Source organism: Melospiza georgiana, chromosome 3, assembly GCF_028018845.1.
Source record: "Melospiza georgiana isolate bMelGeo1 chromosome 3, bMelGeo1.pri, whole genome shotgun sequence".
Lineage (NCBI taxonomy): Eukaryota > Metazoa > Chordata > Aves > Passeriformes > Passerellidae > Melospiza > Melospiza georgiana.
In genome coordinates, this window is record NC_080432.1 from 28,321,737 (window position 1) to 28,342,508 (window position 20,772).

Below are 20,772 nucleotides of genomic sequence, written 5' to 3' on the forward strand. Positions count from 1 at the left end.
GCCTGCTGCAGTACAATGCCAAGGACAACAACCATCCACTGAACATCATTCAGCTTGCAATACCAAAGCTTCGTTCTTATCATTTTATACTAACAACAATTCCCAAACACTTGAATGAACTGCTACCCATACTGCAATTTTTGAGCTAAATCTTCTATTTTTCCTTTGTAATTGTTAATTCCTTGCTAATTGTTTAATAGCTTTTGGGCAGATAATTGAGCTTTGCATTGCAGCATATTGAAAACTGAACCCACCTAACACCCACTCTTCCTGAACAACTAATCTTCAGATTTTGAGGAAAAATACAGCATTTCCAAGATGGAGCAGTAGTTTTTATTGCACCAGAGGATCCTTTCCCTAATGAAGACTTGAGAAACACCAATAGATGGCCACACTCTTACCACCCCAGAGCACATTTCTCCCAGCATTAGCACTAAGGGAGGAGCACTGCAGCCAAAATTCCATCAAGCTCCTGCAAGTGCTGTTTCCTAATAGCCATTCCCATCCTGCTCCTTTCCTTTGGACCCCACAAACTGCCTTAGGGGATATGTAACTTTTCCACTGACTAGACACAGGGGCTTAGGGGAGAATTCAGGGTGTTTGCTAGTGGCCTTTGAAGCCCTGCTTTCTCAGAGGCAACAGAAGTAAGGAAATATTGCACACCTTCAAGTTGAAAAGAGTTTAATACAGTGAATAAACCTTACAAAACTCTAAAAAGAAGGCATTTCACACAATGCTCTTTCATAAATACCACAGACTGGATAGCAGTGTTTCAAACTTTTTAATATTGAGGAGATTGAGGACATATAAAAAAGCGTCAATAAATCACTTAAAATTTGAATTCATAGGCATTATAAACAAAACATCACTAGTATTTATTACCAGCAAGTATATGTCAGGTTATTATCATGTGAGTAATGAAATGTCCAATGTGCATCAAATGGCACTTTTAGATACACATTAAATGTGATCACCACAGTAACAAATGTTCTGGAGAAAATACAATCCTGTAGAATTTTTAAGTATAAATTAATCTGTTATACAGCCCTTCTATGAGATGCATGCAGTATGCAAAACATTTCCAAGCAAGTTCTAGGTGTCCGCAATTCTTATGAGGGGAAAAAAAGATTTAGTCCCTTTGTCTCTTTTTTCCTTTAGCAGGAGTTTTGGAAGTATGTTCATTTTCTGCCTTTGGTTCCCAGAGTGCATTTTTTACAAATCTAGAAGCAGCTCCTTTATCGAGTTTGGATGCCTTTTTCTTGTCTGCTATTTCTTTGACCTTGTTCATGTATGTTCTTATTCTCTCCTAGGGAGAAAAAAAAAAAGGGAAAGCATTTCAAACCATTCTCCCAAGATTGCTGCTAAAATGAATCAATGAGTAGAAGTTCTCCACACTGTACACTTCTAGAACTATAATACCTAGAAGAATAGTATTACTTAAATAAATATAACAAGCCCTTTGCAAACTTGAGACTTTCCTTTAGCATGTTTTCCATCACAGGAACCTACCCCACCATCTGCATGACACCCACTATAACAGGAACACAAAGTCCTACAGAGATGCAGACTCTGCATCTAATTTGCAGAGATATGGGAACTGTCCTTGCAAGCAAAGTTAGAAAATAAAATAATGAACTCAGTTTGGAGTTTGACCTACATAAAGATGCCAAAATAATATTTAGGTATTTGACATATTTATGGATGCATTATCTCTTCTGTCCACAAAAAAAAAAAAAAGTCAGCAAGTCCAAGCAAAGCTAAAAAGGCATCTTACACAAAATCAAAGATGGTACAAGCATCACACATGCCTGTATCCCAGAAGTTTAGGGCTTAAGTTCCTGAAATGGTCAAGAGGTCTTATTAAAGAACTTATTTAGGGCAACCTCATGAATTTCCAGCCATATCAGAAGTTCATTTTATGGCCATAAATAACAATACAGGCTACTTCCAGGGAAAATGGCATGCCTATATGACATATCTCAGCCTATCAGTTATTTGGTGTTTATGGGGTTTTTTTTTGACCAAACCACAACTTGGACTCAGCCCCCCAGAAGTATACCCTCCCAGCTTAAAAATCTCATTTATGTGCCTACTCATCCTCATCTGCTCCTGCAACAAATAAAGAAAATTACTTTGAGAGGGTAGTAAGCAGCTTTAAGATGGGAATCCCCCTCTGATAAGTGCCTGCTTCTCTTCACTGATAAGGGAGTACACTTACAGTAACTCTGCAAAATATTTAACAATTTGGTTTACAGATTTCAGTTCTACATATTTAGCCTAATATAGCCTTTAACTGTAGAGCCTTGGGATGTTATAGTCATACAAACAACAGTAATATATATACGCACATATATGTAGTGCTCTGATACCTGAATTATGAATGCGGATTAACAGAACATGTGTGGATATTGCCAAAATAAATTTTGATATTTTTCACATTTCTCACAGCCATTGCCACCTCTTTGAATCTGGAACAAAAGTTACAAGACTTACACTACAGAACTGATTTTCAACTCTTCAGTGATCATTTTAAGCTACTGTCAAAAACTTGGCCACTCCCTCTGTATCAAAAACACAGCTTTAACAAGGAGGGCTTTACAGGGTCTGAAATCATGATCAGACATAATATTTCTTTAGTGACTGAGATGGCTAATGAGAACAGATGGCAAACCTACATGCATTAACATGGGGAAAAAGGATCTGGAAAATGTCAACTTGACAAAAGAAATTAATTCTGACAGCCTGAGTGTGAGTTTTATTAATACAGTTTGAATACCTGTATGTACACAAGGACAGCAATTCTACAAACAAAATAATCATGACAGAACAGTCTTTTTTAATTCCTTTTCCACATAAATGAGAATATCACAATGTCTTTGGAAGGAAGAAATGTGCATTCATTCAACCTTCATACTTACAAAAGGAGAAGAGACCTGAGTAACAAACTAGGCTATGAAAATATTCAATCTTTCTTCAGAGCTAAAACAGCAGTTGTGAAGCAAAATACAAACATAAAATACCCACAGCAGAAGAGATAAAAGTTCATAGTATCACTAAATTAACACAATACTCAAATACTACATAATATCGGAGGAACAAAAACTGACACAAAGCTCACAAAGTATTAACTGATGCATTTTTTAATATGATACAGTCTAGATTACTGAAAATCTCACCAATTTTAAAATAGAAGTATTCTTGTTATTCAGGCCAGCTTTCCGCACTTCTAGTCCTGTCTCCCATTCCACTGGTAATGTAAGGATTACATTTAAGCTAACTATTTTACATCTGCTGAAATTTAATATTTTCATTTATTCAGGAATTAAAATGAATAGCGAGAAGTCTTGATTTCTGTTTTTTCTTCAGGCTAAATGATTCAAGTTTTTAAGTCAGCAGAATTTTCAAGATAGCTGGCTTTCTATGCTGTAGTCATGCATCTAAATGGAATATGAAGACAAAACTAAAGATTTATTATAGGTAATAAATATGTCACTAATGCAGAATTACTGGACAATACACATACAACTGGTGCCAAAAAAGCTTTTAGCTTTGTTGCAGAACTGGATTCTTTACTGCTGAGAAAATGCATTATTGGAGGGCTTGGAAGGGGGAGGGGGCACTTTCCCGTCTTCGCTAATAAATCAACCACACTGTACTTTTGGAGTCTTACAAAAGTAGGAAAAGGCAGCCTCAGAGATTAACATGATTCCAAGTATTTATAAGAAAAAAAATGCCATACTGGAAGTTATAAATTATTATCAGGCCTGTAACACTTTTCCATTTAACAGACACAAGTGAAAAGCTGCTCTGCACAGAATCCAACTCTCGACCAAAGGTGGGAAAAAAGAAAAGATTATATCATTCATCATCCTTTTCTAATTTCAGCAGACTTACAACTTTACTTTAAACAGTACTGATTAAGAGCAAAAAAAATTACTTTCTTAATTTAAGGAGCCCAGCACAGCATAGAAGTAGTTAAGTAACACCCTGTAGCACATGCATGCTCTTAGGGCACTGCATCATTTTTAAATGTAGATATAAACATTTTTAAACTTCCATTTGGGCTAACCATCCTACACAGGCAGGACACATGCAATGTAAGCAACTCACCAGCTCTTGTTTCACTGGATGTTCCTTTGGATTGATTCCCTGGGTAGCCAAGTATACTACAAGAAAAAAAAACAAGCTTGTTTTGAAACTGAAAGCTATCTATGACTGAAGACCCTATCAAGCAGTCACATAGGAAAACCAAGACTTCCACATTAAAAAAAATCAATAATAAGAATTGTTAACAGTGTCATTAAGTATCTGACAAACTATTATTAATAAATATTGCAGCTAAAATAGCCCCAACAATTAAAATGGTTAAAATTTAACAACTAAAATGGTTAAACTTTCAGTCCTTTGAAGAACAGAAAAGGCTGCCACAAAGGAACCAGAAACATTTTCACACACATACAAAATTAGCTTTTCTAAATATAGATTTTTGATTCAAAATTTCAACATCATTTACCCTATGGATGGCAATAATGTGGGTCCTCAGGGTTTTTAATTATTTGGCTATGAGATATGATTATTTAGTGTTTGTGGCTGTCCAGATGTTTGAATGCTAATCATAAATACTATGTTTTTTCTTTATACCACATACTTACCCCAGAACATAGAATTTAATGTGTATACCGAAACCAGATCCAGCTTTGCTTGCTCAAGAGGATCTAACTAGAATGAAAAAAAACACGATATTTGAAGATTTTTAAGCAAGATATGCACAGATTGTGGTAATGTGGACATTTTATAATTGCAAATGTATTAATAAAAGAATAAACACTGAAGGAGCACGTTTTTGCATCACAAGTTCACTGAGACTGTGTTTATGCCTTATTTCCATGCCATCATAGGACCATTTATTCTCTCCTCTCCAAGTATTCATGTAATTCTCCCAGGCTGAAGTTAAATGTTACAGTCCCATCCACCAAAAGCACAATCCCTTAGCATGTAGCTCTTAAGACTACTGCTCCCATAGTCAGAAATTAAGTCCCTGTTTTTTCCACAGAAACTTAATTCAAAATAGTCGTTGCTATCAATGGAAGACGAAAAAAAGTTTAAAAGTTGCTTAAACACAAACATCAATATACAATCAATGAACGTTAACATGACACATGGCAGACTGTGTCTTCAATGCATGCCAGAATACTTATGGATATAAAGCAAAGGAAGGATAAAGGTAATGAAAGGGTTTTTGTTTCCCTTAACTGTCTAAGTCAATTTATTATTTTAGTCCTATATGACTTCCAGAAACTCTGATAATATCATTGTAGAGCTCACTAGTTCTAACATGGATACTGTCAAAAGATCTGTGTTGTCAAGACCATTTTCTTCATAATTTATTTGTGTAAGAAATCCTCACAGGATAAAGAAGTTCCCTCATGTGTTGCCTTTTTCTTGTCCTACAGAAATAAATTACACATTAGGCTGTAAATGTTGTAAGACAGAGATGCTTATATGAAATTCTCAGGCACTACCTTGCTCTAATAAAAAGCCACATTTTGCAGACTTATAGCATAGCTAGAGGAGACAGCTCAGGTTCTGCAAGTCTAGACTTCTGGAATCAGATCAATTCTCACTTCTGCCAGTTCACCTTCATATCCAGCTGGGTACACCAGTTCCATTCAGTTTGCTGTGAAGAAGTCTCAATCAAAAAATGTGAGTGACCTCTCCATTATGGACGAGCATGTTAAGGAAGGTCAGGAATAAGCTATAATGTCCCTGAGCTAAATGTCTCACTGGTAAAGTTATCACTTATCAGCTTGGAAGAACGTGTGTTGCATTGTTGAGCTTGTAAGAGCATCTGGATTTCTCAGAAACATAAGGACTTAACAGTAAGTGTCAAGTGTAGGAGTGTCATTTTTTTATTTCTCAGTGCAGTGGCTGGCCTAACAGAACCTTTTATTTCAGTTCAGGCTCTCAAGTATTTGTGTGTTAACAAGGAAAAGTTTCAAAAGGAAGATAACTTACCTTTTGCAAAAGGTCACTCCTAGAAACTGACATCATTGTTTTCAGCATCTCATCTACAGAACCAAGGGACTTTTCAAATGCTGTGAGATAATCATGAATTTCAGTGGGGTATTCTTCCATGTTATTATCATCTTGTGACATTTCCACCTGGAAAGTGGAAACAAAAATAATAATCCTTTTCATTAAGTACCTACAGACTGTAGGTACTTAAAAGACTGCAATTTACAACACAAAGCATTAGCATTCATTCATTAAACATTACAAGAAATGCCTACATGTGAAGAGTTCTTGCAGATAATGCCAGCAGCAACACTGTAAAAGGTTCTGCAATTTCAGGGATATCTCCTAACTCCTGTGCAAAATGGCATGACGGAGCATTACAATTCACGCGACTTTACTGCCTATATTTGCAACAGTCCTAAAACAGTATTTAGCTTTTATAATCTGTGACAGAAAGAAATTATTTGCATGTTTAAAAGAGGTGTTCTATAAATCACACTATATAAAGAGCTACACCAAGCAGCACGCAGGACACCAGGAAAAACAAAACCAAAACTATCTAACTAACAAAATAAACCCCCAAACTACAAACCAAACCAATGGGGATACAGTCTGTCTTAGGAAGAGACATTACTTCAGCACCAGTTACGTCATGGTCAGTTCATTTAGGAGTAGATCCAAAAAATCCCCAATATGACTCTACCTGTAACAAAGCTGAGTTTGATTTTGGGATCTCAGAATACTCTTCCAATCTTGTCAACACATCAGTGCAACTAGGAAATAAGATGTGAAAAACCCCAAAGCACCCTTTTTTTGCTCCCAGAATTCACAGTACCATGGTATGGCTACTGCCAAGCCATCTGCCTGCTAGTTTATAATCAGTATCTTTAATTCCTCTCATATCATAAATCAGGGATTATATCTTGGGGAGTCAATGCCACTTAGAGTTATGTTATTTTCTACAACATCTACTGAGCAACAACTTTTTGAATGTTCTAAGGAAAAAAGAGAAGAAATATGTAATTTTCCTGCCTATTTGGTGAGCTGAATCAAGAAAAGTGGGAGCACCTGGATCACTGCAGCCTTTTCTTAGACTCAGCATGATAATCCCACCCTCCAGGTGCTGAGTACAGAGGGAGGGAACAGAAATCAAAGAGACTGCACTTTATCTATGAACACCAAGCCACCCAGTCAGTACAAACAGCAAAGAGCTGTCACATCACTGCAGTTTTAGATAAGGATTTGATCTTTCCCTTTCCCTGGCAAGAGCATGGGATGTGCGAGAGAGGTTTATTTTTATTTATATTGTCTCTTGGAGGTTAAAAAGGAAGACGATTGGGAGAAAAAATGGTGTGAAGCTACTCAAGCTTGCCTGCAACTTCAGTTTTAACCACACCACGTGATTTCAGAAATATGATCAGGCAGTTAACAAGCCCAGCTGCACTGCTATTGTTTGCACAGTTAAGAATTATAACCCTACTCAGTTGCATGACTGCTCATCCTGCTCAGAGCTGGTTTTCACACTGAGTACAGAATCACAATGCCAACTATGCTAAAGGTCCCCTCCCCACCCCAGCATGTAACCCACACACCAAACACATAAGTATTATTTCTGTCAGCTGTGGCAGACCCAAGGAAGAGAGCTGAGCTGGATCCACAAGATGCTGCCCACAGAAAGGCAACATACCAATACAATTATTTCTGACATTCACAATAACACTTCTTGTGTTTCGTTCTACTCTACTGAACACCTGCTTTATAATCTGCCATGTTAGGTTGATTAAAAGGGTTCAGAAACAATGTTTGTTATTAACTTTTGGTCATATAATACAGCATTAAAAACCCCTCAAAACTACAAAAGAAACAATATTTTCCTGGTTTTTAGTACGGCCAAGTTTGGTTAGAAGGTGTCTGTCAACACGTTACCTACACTTACACAAACAGGGAGAGGGGTAATCCAATCCAACAATCACTTACAGATCTTTCCATCACTGCAATACTTATCCTACTATGGTCTTGATTTGACAGGCAGGCATGAGCACAGTGATAAATTCCAACTTCTCTCTCTCCCTTAATCAGTGTATCCAGCACCAGCAAGAATAAAAGAGAGAACTAACAAGAGCCTATAGCAAGTATGTGTTACCAAAATTAACTGAAGCTGGTTTACTAGGATAAGCAGTCACACATTTGAAATTCTTTTCAGTATACCAAAGTAGAATTAAGGAATAAGACAGAAGAATAAGAACATAGAAGGAAAAGATAACAAATACAGTCTGAAATACATTTTGTTATCATTGCTGTCTCATGAACCAGAAAAAATTATGTTTATCCTCATATTTACTGAATATTTACTCGACATGATTAGCCAGGAAAGGGAAAAATCTGTCTTGGTTTGAAAGGCAGGTGTCTGCCAAGGAAGGCAGGAACCTCCCTTGGAATGGAAAAATAAGACCCACTTCCCTCCAAATTATTATAAATTTGAAATTAAGGGGATGTCAGACAAAGATATGGGAAAGGAATAATAGACCTTTACTAGTATGTATGTGGATAAGAAGGCAAACAAAAACAACAATGGCAGAACACAAAAACCCGAAACAACCACAAACCCAGCCGCAGCCTCTCTCGGCTGCCGGGCACTTCCCTTCAGTGCAGTTCCGGCCACAGCCGCCAGGGGCGCTGGTGGCTCCCGGCCGGGCACGGGAGCTCAGCCGCGTTTCCCTCACGTGGTAATGGCGGGCGGGCGGGATGGCGAAGTGGGCTGCAGCAGGAACCTCGGAGCGGCGGCTGGGATTGTAGAGGCAGGCACACCCGGGGGCAAAAGAAAATGTAACGGAAAACCCCGCAGCTTTAGCAGGAGCTTCCGGGGGTCGGGTGGACACGGGGTGCTAGGTAAGAGTGTAGCAGAAAAAGCCCGAGGCAGTGTCAGAAAACGGAGAGTCTGGGCAGCAGCAGCCGCACGCAGGCGGGGAGACGCACCCTCCGGGAAGGGGGCGAGGGTCGGGTTCCGGGTTTTCCCCTGAGCTACCCCAGTAGATTGTGAAGGTCCTTTCCAGCCGGATCGGGTGTTAATTAGGTCCCAGTGTTCATCAGCAGCTTGTTAATTAGGTCCCAGTGTTCATCAGCAGCTGCTCTTACGAGCAAAGGCTCACCTACGGTAGGAGAAGCAGTGGGAGGACAAAAGCTCTGAAGTCGCAGCAAATCCTCCGGGCAGCAACCACAGACCGCTGTTCCTCTGTCCCTCCTCCGATGTCGAGAGAGAGAACCGGGGCGAAGCCCAGCCCCTCACGGCCCAGCCAGAACCTCACCTTATCTCCGCCCTTCCCAAGAAAAAGCCCCTCAGGTAAGAGAGTAGCCAGCCGCACCCTTCCCCCACCTTGGCCATTTCTTTTGTCTCTCAAAAGTATCGGTAGTTATTGTCTCTTACAACAAATGGGACAAAATTCCACGAGAGAAAGACAAAAGAAAGAAAAGGAAAAATTTTAAACTCCAACAATCGAACTTCAATGGAAGAAGGCTGCCCTTTAGCCTGTGTAAAGAACCCTTCACTGATAAGTCTGCTGCTTCTGCCTGGGGAGAGGGAAGAAATTATTAAACTTGTGTTTTCTGTTCACTTCAACAGGAACTAGCAAGTTCCTAATCCTGATGTGTAGAGACTTCTGTTATTAGTTATACTGTTGTTTCAGCATAACTAATTAAGCAGGATATACATACCAACAATGAGGCAAGTCAACAGCCTAAAATAATTTTGAGCAAACTACATTAAAAACGTGTACACTAGAAACTCCACAAAACTGTTGCTGCCAAAATCAACACATGGGTTGTGGACACACACCTGCACAATGACAAAGCCAAAGATAGCAGGGAACTCCATGACTCTCTAAACATACACCCAAAAGCTATACTGCCGTCAGTAGTTATGTTTCAGTTATTAAATAACAAACAAAATTTTCCTCAAGGTTCTTCAAGTGTTTATTTTTGTATTTTTGAATAAGCAAAAACTTAAGTCAGTCCCTGAAGACAATGTTAAATAGACAGATTTTCTTCTTTGAATTTATTGACTTTCAACCAGATTTTATTTGGCACTGAGTTCTCACTTCAAAAACTAAGGATAGTAGAAATATTCAGATAAGAGAAGTAATGAAAAATTCTAGCTAGGTAAGTAAGGCAAACAATGGGGAATTCTACGGGAAATAAGACAGAATTTTCATTATCAAGCAGTAAGACCTATGACGCATAACACATAACCTGTGGTTGTGTTACAGTGGTAACACTTTAAAATTTTGAGAATGCAAAGAAAGGTCCATAACCCATAAACATAAAATAAAAAAAGAAATTGACTACTTTGATGAAGGACACAGAGGCAAAAAAACTGATGAAAAATGTTGTACAACTTCCTAACACAAACTTAACAGAAACAAACTTCCTTTTTAATAACCCTGAGCTGCCATGTAATTTTTGGGGAAAAACCCCATAGAATATGTATTTGAGGAAGAAAAGGACTTTAGATTGCAAAAGTAAACAATTTTCATGAGAAAATTTATGCATTGCATTCAGGTCTGTTTAAAAAAATGTTAGTTTCCATAGGTACAAAATTTCTGAATATTCTGAAATTTCTGAAAAATTCTGAATAAATTCTCATTTATTCAAAAAGATGACTGCATTTTCTGCTTAGAACACAAGGAGCACCTTGTTCTCTTTGCAGTCAACATATCGATGTACTATAAACCAAAGTAGGTAATACAAACTGCAAAAAGGGAGGGAAATATCAGACATTATTAATGAACCACAGAAAAGACACAAATATGAAGAGGAGAAAGAGGAAATATGTCATCTTCTGCAGACTTGATAAAAACAACTACACAAGTGACAATCAAAAGCAGTTTGCTGTAGTGTTAACATGGCTATTAATCTAAGATACCTTCATATGGCGTTTAACTTGGTTGTATTTTAAATAAAAACAAACAGAATACAGATGGTTGTGGACAATACTACTAGCAAACTGTAGTCAGTTTTCAGGTGGCTTTTATGAATAATCTTTTAATATATCTAGAGGTGATTTAACACAAGCCTTAGAAAGCAATTGCCAGCTGGCTTAAAAAGCAAAACCAAACTTCCCTCCCTGCTCACACCCCTCTCTGCCCCCAGCAAAGCCCTTAGACACTGAAAGATATAAACTCTAATTAGGCCATAAGTACCTCTGTAAGAGATTTTGCTGAAGATACATGGTGAACATAGTAAAAGCTACATGCATCTGTCAACACGCTAATAAGAAACCACTTAAGCAGAAATGAAAAATGCTCAGTGTTAGCATCATGCACGTGATTTTCAACTGGAATTAAAACTGCAAGTTTGGGATAAAAATGGTGTAATTTAAATATTTTGTAACATGTAAACAGAAGACAAAAAGCGATTTAGCATTCTGCTAAATATTGCAATTCACTCATCATGCTAATTCTTGCGTATTCCTTAAACACTAAAAGGCCTTTTCTTCATACTTAGCTCAGATCCTTTATTTTTTCAGATTTTTCACCTAATAAAAATCAGCTTAGGTAATTAGATTATTTCTTCTTTTCATGGATATTTACTGACTGCATAGAGGAAAAAAACAAACTAGAGAAAACAAAACCAAACCCAAAACCTTTCAGTCAGGACACACAGAACTGCTCTCAAATTCAAAATAAACTCATGAACATCATCGATATGATAAACCATCTCTGTCAGCTCCTGAAAACTGGCACTGTCCTCCCTCTGTGTGTTCTGACTCACAACCTGCAGTGAATGCAGCTGATGTGCAAGTGCAGCAAAGTGTAACTTCTCCTCTAACACTGTAGTTTACCCCTGTGGCTGTAGGGCAACAGAACAATGAGCGTTTTAAAGTTACCAGAGATGAGAATTAAGTTATTTGGCCACAAACCTCCTTACGGCAGAGAAATCCATGTTTGCAAAGTTCTGAGTACAAGAGGCTCTAATCTGTGACAGACACATATCATTGCTGATAATAAATAATTACTTGCCCACTAGTCGTCACTCTGCCCACAGGCCTGCTTTGCTTTGTCCTTGCAACCCTGCTTTGTGCAGCTGGAGAGCAAATCTAGTACAATTAGAGAACTCTTGCAATGCAAACTCACAGTTCTGTTTGCAAGAAAGATTTCCATTGCAAAAGTAAAAAAGCATACAATGAAATATCATGTATATACTAGTAGGCTTATCTTGATCCCCTTAAAAATATCCCAGCTCAAGCCACGGTATTTAAGTGGGGCATAATTTGCACTGTAGTACAACTGGTAAACAGCCCTCAAGAAATCCCTGCCTTCAAATCCAGGCTCCAGCCACCAAAAAATCCTGCACAGAGCCATCCTACAAAACAGCTCACACTTCAGCTTCCGCAGATTTGCAAGGTTTATTCTAATCTGTTTTAAAAGATTAAAATTTTAAGGGAGAGAATAGTATTATAGGCTCATTTACACTTTAGCCAATAGTGGATATCCTATGGGAAAACAGCTTGGATTAAACATCCCTCATTCACCATAGCCCCATTTATATCCACTCATGTAAAACTTCAACTCCATCTGCACAATTCATAAACCACTTTTAGTCTCTGTAATCAATTGTCCCAAATTCCACATCTTGGATGACACAGTGGTTTCTTTTTATGAACAAATCCAATATAACCTGCTTCTTGTTCAGCTCCAACCCATCAGTATACCCAGCATGAGTACAATAACAAAAACAGCTTTCTTCAGGTATGTGCAGAACACTTCTTCACGAGAGGTTTTCATAAAAGCTCCCATACTCAGATATGCTGCCACACTTCAGTTCATGTTCACTCTAAAGTGATACTAAATTTGTGTCTCTAAACTGGTCTTTAAAACATATCCTTTTCTTGGCACTGAACCTACCAGGAACTTCTTGGGCAGCAAAAGACTGTCTCATTGGACAAATCATTTTACACACAGTGGGGACAACAATCAATAATGAGTACTTCTGTCCTACCAAATTTCCAGCCAACAGGAAATTACCTGCCCGCAGTTTGCACCTCCTGTATACTTGTAAACTATGGAGAGTTTACTACTTCTCAAACCTGCTGCCACTCTCCACTGATATCAGCACCATGAATATGAATATCCAGAATTAAAGCCGAGAGGTTTTTCCAATCCTTTTAAACTGCTGACCTAGTTTCCTTTAGCCACTGGTTCCACAATACATGTAAAAGCACTTCCCTTTACAAGAATGCAGTTTTCTGTATTTGCAATCTGTGTAGTGCCTCTCTGTACCATTCTGAACAGCAATTCAAAATGTATTTTTGACTGGTTCTTATTTGGCTGTGCTATTATTTTAATTTGGCTGTTCACTATTAGAAGCATGTTTACTCATTTTTTGGTTCAATATAATTTAGTAATTGTGAGATGTTTGTGTTCTTAGCATCAATTTTACTGATGCGGGAAAAAAACATCTACCTGGAGCTATGGTGGCCAGTCCATTCTGGTGTACTGTTTATTTATTTAGAGAAAAAGCAGATCACAAATGAAAAAACAATGCTAAAAATCTTAGGCCACTTCAAAGAAAAAGGCACTTATCATAAAGGTTTGTGTAACTTGCATGCTGCTTTTGTGACATGAAGCCTGAAAATTCTACCAGTTTCAAGTTTCTCACACTCTGGAGAAGAGCCTTGGGTCGAGTGTTTTCTCATTTCCTTACCAATGGTCATACTGCCACAGGATTACAATAGCTAGGTATTTTAGATTTGAAGTGGTTTTTTTATACTTTTAAAACCAAGAAACGTGCCAGACACATTTCAGTATTGATTCTAAAATCCAGTTCTTCCATTTTTGTTTGTCTCAAAATGAGGCCTTTTAATTGGCAGCTTTTAAAGTTTAATTTGCTAGTGGAAGTCCATTCCACAATGCTGGCAGCAACTAAGCTTGTGGTCAGAAAGCTGTGACAAAGTGTAAGGAAGGGGACATTTTGACCTTAGCGGCAAGATAAGAGCTACAGAAATTTCATTACAAGGTACTCATAACTTTAAATACTACCTGCCCTTCGTTAGGTGCTGCTTAACTGTGCTCACGGCCGGTATATGCACGCTGTACTTTCTCTTTGAAAAATTTAGCCAAGTTCTCAAGGCTCCTCAAGTTGCCACACTATTTTCCCAATTTTTAACAGGAATGTAACCGTTTACTGCCTACAGAACGTCCATCCTCAAAAAATGCAAAAAAAGCCTGCACGTACACCTAAGCAAGTCGTAAACATGTCGTATATTAAACATTCAAGGCCAGGCCGGTTGGAGCTCTAAGCCCCCTCGCCTAGTGGAAGGTGTCCCTGTCCATAGCAGAGGGGTTGGAACGACACGATCTTTAAAATCCTTTCCACCCCAAACCACGCTGTGATTCCATACACCGCGTTTGTGACGCCCACAGCGCACGCACAGCCTCCGACAGCACGTTCCCCCGTCCCCAAGGCCTCGGGAAAGGCCCGAAGCCACAGGAAGGGGCACGGCCGGGGGTGGCCGCGCTTACCTGCGGGCGGGCGGGCGGGCGAGCGAGCAGCGCGTGCGGCTCCCGGGCACGGCGACGGCGGGGCGGGAACGCGCCCGCCACCGGCGGTGACGTCAGGGAGCGCAGCGGGATGCGGAAGCGGCGCTGTGGCGAGGCAGCCTTAAGGGGAAACGATTCCAATCTCGTTAGTGCGCTTGGTCGGAAGGGAGCCAGGCAATTGGGCCCGCAAACAACCAGAAAATTTGATTAGGAAGTCATGGACTCGTCATAGGAGTTGGTGTAAGTTAGTCCCTGACATGCACGGAAAGCGCACGGCAGGGGGTTTTGCAGAAAGGGGAAGGGGCACAGGGAAGAGAGAAAGGAGGAGAAGAATTAAAGGGGGAAGAGAGAGAAAGAGAGAGGGAAAGGGAAAGGGATCCAGCTAATGTTCAGGGCAGGGATACCTTTTTATGGATAGGTTTCCCTGCCCTGAAGACTCGTTTCTCTCTTTCTGTGTAAATTAGTTCTCATGCAGTCTGTTCTATCAAGGGTCTTGATCCCTCCTACAGCGCATGCCCGTCTTGGCCTCATTCCTCTGCTTGCATTGTGGTTTATTGTGCTTATCTCCAAGAACTTAAGCAAGGATGTTTGTCTGAGAAAAGTGGTACCCTACCTCCTCGTGGCCCCCTTCTCCAGTCACAACTTGTTCTTCTTCACGGTGTGTAATACCAACAGTCTTTTGCTATTACCAAGAATTCATGTCTGATGTGATTCCTGTCTGATTCATTGGTTCCACAGCCATCCAGTTATACATTGGACCCTTATCTTCTGGGATTCTACAGTGGGAAGGGAGATGCTCTTTTAAAGCAGAGACATGCTTTCCAGCAGCTGGCTTCTCTGAATGGAGAAGGTAAACAGCCAGCATGACATATCTCCAGCTGTTCCCAAGCTCTTGCAGTTGCTTCCTGGAAAAAAGGAGACACAAACTGTGTGTAGAGATGGTCTCCTAAAGCCAGAGATTGCATGGAGTCATCCCAGGGGGTCGGCACTGGTTCCTGCCTGACACTGCACATCTTCACCTCACCCTCAAGTGAGAGTTGGTTTCCAGTTGTGTTATTTGCTGTGTTTTCCACTGTGTTTCTCCACTAGTCCAGACGAGGCTACCACAGGAATTGGAAAGACAGAGCACCTCTTCTACAAGGGAATTGGTTCAGCCTGGAAAAGTTGCTTAGGGGTGATCTATTTGCTGCCTCCAGTTCCTGAAGGGAACCCACAAGAAAGAGCGGGACGTTTTACAAGGGCATGTGATGACAGGACAAGAGGGAATGGATCCAAAGCAAGCGTGGTTTTAGATTAGGCATTAGGAAAAAATTCTTGACTGTGAGGGTGGTGAGGCACTGGAGCAGGTTGTCCAGAGAAGTGAATGTCCCATCCCTTGAAGTGTTCCAAGCCAGGCTGCAGGGGCTCTAAGCAGCCTGGTCCAGTGAAATGTATCCCTGCCAATGGCAGGGATTGGAACTAGAGGAACCCTAAGGTCCCTTCCAACCCAAGCTATTCTAGGATTCTATAAGATTTCAGCAAATAAATCTGGGTTCAAAATGCAGTGGATTAATATTTCTCCACTGCAAGAGCTCACTGACTGGAAGATTGTACCAACACATCTGTGGCTCCAAAAGATAAGATCCGCATTTTACAGGTTTACATTCTGATAAATAGTAAAGCAGAAGTCAGTATCTGCATCAACAGTATTGCCATCACTTGCCAAAGACCTCTTTTTGCCTCCTGTTCACAAGCTCATCTGAGGATTATTGTAAATTAGGTTTTGAAGCCTATCCCCTCCAAGATAAGATCGCTGGAGTCCTTCATCATAGTTAAGAGGGCCTCCTCTCAGTAGGTTACCAGGAGCCTGCATGTGGCTGACTAAGGTTTGGCTGGTTGCTTGAGGGAAATGTGCTGAGCTGGCTTGCTCAGCAACAGAGTATCTAGAGAAAGAGAAAAACAGGTCCTGTCTGGAGAAGGACCAGTTCAAGGCTGGGGAAAGTAGAGTTATATCTCTAGGGGAAACAGGAGTAGAACTTGGGGATCTTACCTAGCTCCAGTGCACTTCCCTGCACCTTCAATACTTAAAAAAATACCACAAAAGTGAGCTTCCTTTTAATAAGCTGGTTTACATCATCTAAGTGCTATGCTATGTCAATTCTAATTAGATCAGTGTGTACTGCAAATGAGAGTCTTTCTACCTAGTCCCAGTTGGAAGCATATCTAAAAATCTTCAGATGACATTGTTACTTGTTTACATCTTGCCTCCTTTTCCTGCAAGAGATTTGAAAGTTTAACTTCTCAGTTTCAATCAAAAGTGGCTGCAAATGTGTATTATAAAAGCAGCAAACACAGGGATTATTTAAGAGCCTTTCAGCCATATGTGGGACACGTACAGGTGGTAGAATCACTGGGGTAGAGAATGGTATCCCTACTGTGTGCAAATATTTTGTTGTAATAATAAAATTTTTTCACTGCATTTTCGTAGACATTTCTTATTTTCAAAAAACACAGTCTTAATTATTTCCTCATGCTCATTTTTACTAGTACAAGTACAAAATTATGCACTGTAAATAAAAGGGAATTTAGGAGAGTTTTCTTTAAAAAATATTCAGAAATGGAACAGTCTGAAGGGTAACAGAGAATTAGCAAGACCTGCACTCCTAAATAGAATAATACTTTGCAATTCAAGTATGCCAAATGTGTAAAAGGAGGTTAGAACACTTAACATATGTTTAGTTCATTCGTACCTGAGTATTCACATGTCACAGACCCGGAAATACAGAGAGGGGATTTGATTGATAGACTAATTGATTTGCCAAATATTAGGTAGAAATTGTTGCCAGAGTCTTATTTCCTAAACACAATATTTTGTTTCAATTACAAGATCAAAGGGAAATGCAACACGTGCTGATCAATGTTCAGATTCAGCCAACTCTGTTTGTAGAAGATTGTAACCATGTAGAGCATTAATGCAGTACAGATTGTGCTCTGTATTCCCTGGTCATACAGTGTGGCTCTGTCTCCTTCTACTGGTTTACATTTGTTGTAGATTTGCTGCTACTGGCTCTGGACAGATTTATACTTTTGTTCAGTTAATGGAGTTCCTCCACTGAGTGCCTACACTGAGTGCCAAGTCTTGGAATTTCTTGAGCCAATTCACTCAGGAGATTATTAGGTATAAAAGCATTCATTTTCTGCTTAAAGGCTGCACTGCTTGTTTGGTTTTCTGGAGCAGTGAGTGAGGAGTTAAGAATCCACATTTATCCCAGCCAAAATCTGACTGAGATACAGCTCATATAATGCAAATGGTTTATGCTGGTGCCACTCTGAAAATATATTATTATTTTATATATGGATATCTATAGACAAGTCTATCCACAAAAAGCTGTACTGGCATCTGGTACTTAATGGAAACCATTTAATTTGAGAGGCCTATGAATGAATATTGATTTTTCTCAATCATTCCTGAAACAAGATCAAACAACCCTGAATATTTTTGCCGAAGCAGTCAAAGTGACAAGCATCTTTAAAATAATTACTGCATTATTATGATGCATCTCATCAACTGTACATACAACATAATGATTCCTGCAAAGTCTAAGTTCTTTGTGGAGCAAAGTGGAGGCCAAATCCTGTAGTCTTGGCCTCACTGGAATCACTATACAGCCTGGGTCATGCAAAGAACCAGAGCCTGATGTACAGACCAGCTGTGGCAACTCCATCTCCCTGAAACAACGCCACTGAAAAAGCTGTGGGAGATGTCATGCATAAGACAATGTAAATGAAAAAATTTAGCCTATATTCTTCTGCCGTGAATCTGGTGAGAATATAACAAAGATTACTAAGAAGCTACTTGTAACAAAAAGGTTAATAAACCATTAGCAGGATAAAAATACAGACTCTAAAATCGGACTAAAAATTTGGCAAGCAGACCAGTTTGGGAGATTGTCGAAGGAAGGAGACCAGGACACCAGATGGTTCATCACAGGTCCAGTTTATTGAAGAAAGCATCAAACACTTATACAGCAAATAATAACTTATGAATATTCTGTAAGCCAAGCAATCTATTGGTTAAACTATACCATTAACTCTTCCTCATTCCTTAGGGCCTACGTTCTCTACTTCTCACGTCTCGCTGTCTATTTCTTTATCATACTCCGCTAGGCCCAAGGACATGTTATCTTTGCAGGTGCAAGATTTAGAATTAGCCACGGCTTTGTACTTTTCCAGTCTCTAGTCAGCTAAAATCCCAACAGGAGATGTTCATGTGTCTAGTACACATGTGTCTGAAGGGCACCTTGGGTCTTTTGGAATAGACATTTTGTTATTGTGAGGCCCACTTCTTGGCAGTGTAATCTAATGAATTTGCAATCTAATGAATTTGCAGTGTAATCTAATAAATCTGCAATCCCAGTGTGGGCAGAGGGTGTAGCAGGAATAAACTGAAGCACAAACATCCATCTGCTTGCCAGTGTCGCCTGACGTGCACTTGTTCCTTGGTGGATGAAGGGTGAGTACCCAATGTTTCCTCTGGTAAATCAGAAGACAGACATTCCTAAAAGGACAGTGACAGGCAGCTACCTGGCTCAATGCCCTGTTTGTGGGAAATTGTCTCTGCCTGAATTCTGCTGAGACCAGATGTATGCAGGGAGGGATGGCACAGTTAGAGATTTTACAGTGATTTATTACGATGCACATGGTGAGACCAGAGAGACCAAGGTATCTATCTGGTTGCCAGATTTGTTTTTCTTACTTGCTAGATGGGGTGAGAAGGGGAAGAGAGTCTTGAGGCTAACCCACATTTTCAGCAACTAAAAATCCTATAGTGGTGACATTAGCACAGTGGAAAAGAAATGTAACCTCCAAAATTTTCCATGTTCTGTTACATTTTGCTGAACTTAGGGGCAGCATGTGTGGCAGCCTGAGCCCAAGTGAACTTAGACTCACCTTTCAGTTAAAATGCTCTGGAAGTGCCTTTTTTCTGCATTCAGATTGAATTAGAATGGCTTTAAACCTACTGAACACAGACTCTTTTCTCTTTTGAAAACATAAGATTTCTAATCAAAATACAGAATACAGATGCAAAAGTACACAGAAAGAAGGAAACTGAGATTGATGTATCTTTGGTTTAGGGAGGAAAAATAATATAATTCAATAAGACTAGCTTAAGCCCTCTAATTACAGCGTTTTTAGCACAACAGATAGGGAGTATGAGATCTACACTAAGATAGTGCTAGTTGGTACAGATCAAAAGAGCTCGTGTTCATGCCAGCTAGATTAAATTACAGGTTGTGGTGAAGTACTAGGTTACTTTATACACAAAGGCTTATTTACTGAATGTATATATATATATTAGCTTCAATACATTTCTATATGGAAACTGTAGAAATAAATTGAAAGCAATCTATCATGTGTAGAATATTTGTTCTGATACTATTCTAAGATTGCATTTCTTCCAATTAGTATGTAAAACTGTAATTTTTTTACACTATCTCTCTTTTACTAAGATTGGAAGCAAATTGTATTAGAAATTGAGGTTTATTTTTAAATGCATTAGAATTCCACCTGTCTCACTTGTTAGCTTTTGTGCCTAAATCCAATAAAATCATGTATTTTAAATCATGTATTTTATACTCTCTTTTAGCAGAAAGCCTAAGACAACTTTAGGAGTAAATTAAACTTAGGACCCAAATTGTAGTTGTCATTTTAAAGTGTTTTTTAATATTTATTTAATATTTATCTGCACATACCCCCTGAAGAAGCAGGATAGAAATCTTTGGCCTAAACCAGTGTGGCTGCTGCTATGTTCCTTATGCACTCTGCAACAGCAGGATGTGGGAGGAAGGGAAAACACTGCTGGATATAAAGATGCCACAGGCCTCTGCTATCACAGTCTTCTGCAAGGCAGGAGTGACTGTCCCTCACGTCTGCTGAACAGGCCAGAAAGTCCTGCCTGGTTGAGCTGCGCTAGAAAGAAGGAGAGTTTCTGTCATCTCTGCAGGAAGACTGATGACCTAAAAATGAAAGGTTTAGCATGGGAGGCAACTGAACTGGTTTCATTAGCTGCATCTACCTGAATTTTGCCAGTGGTGAGTTTTACTGTAAGTAGACACTCCAAAAGCAACTGGGACTTATAGAGTTAACCAGAAATTTACTTGAAGGAAAGGCTAGTTTCAGCTGCAAAGCTGTAACAGTCAATCTAATAGGGAGCAACTGCTACAATGTAATCTGGTGAACAGGC

At 39.5% G+C, this 20,772-nt stretch overlaps 1 protein-coding gene across 1 annotated transcript; it reads right to left on the bottom strand.

Moving 5' to 3' along the window:
• Positions 1-664: 664 nt before the first annotated feature.
• Positions 665-14,543, bottom strand: C1D (C1D nuclear receptor corepressor). Its single transcript, XM_058021016.1, has 5 exons — positions 14,532-14,543; positions 6,016-6,162; positions 4,653-4,719; positions 4,111-4,166; positions 665-1,306 (listed from the first exon to the last, which is right to left on the bottom strand). The coding sequence occupies exons 2-5, from the start codon at positions 6,154-6,156 to the stop codon at positions 1,130-1,132; spliced, it is 441 nt and encodes a 146-aa protein (XP_057876999.1). The 5' UTR covers positions 6,157-6,162; positions 14,532-14,543; the 3' UTR covers positions 665-1,129.
• Between the last annotated feature and the right edge of the window lie 6,229 nt (positions 14,544-20,772).

What these genes read in the sequence shown, in the direction of transcription:
- C1D (XM_058021016.1), bottom strand. Translation starts at nt 6,156, where the DNA reads ATGTCACAAGATGATAATAACATGGAAGAATACCCCACTGAAATTCAT. An exon ending in ATTAAATTCTATGTTCTGGG is followed by an intron (nt 4,167 to 4,652) that starts GTAAGTATGTGG and finishes TTTTTCTTGTAG; the next exon opens with TATACTTGGCTACCCAGGGA. An exon ending in ATCCAGTGAAACAAGAGCTG is followed by an intron (nt 1,307 to 4,110) that starts GTGAGTTGCTTA and finishes TTTTCTCCCTAG; the next exon opens with GAGAGAATAAGAACATACAT.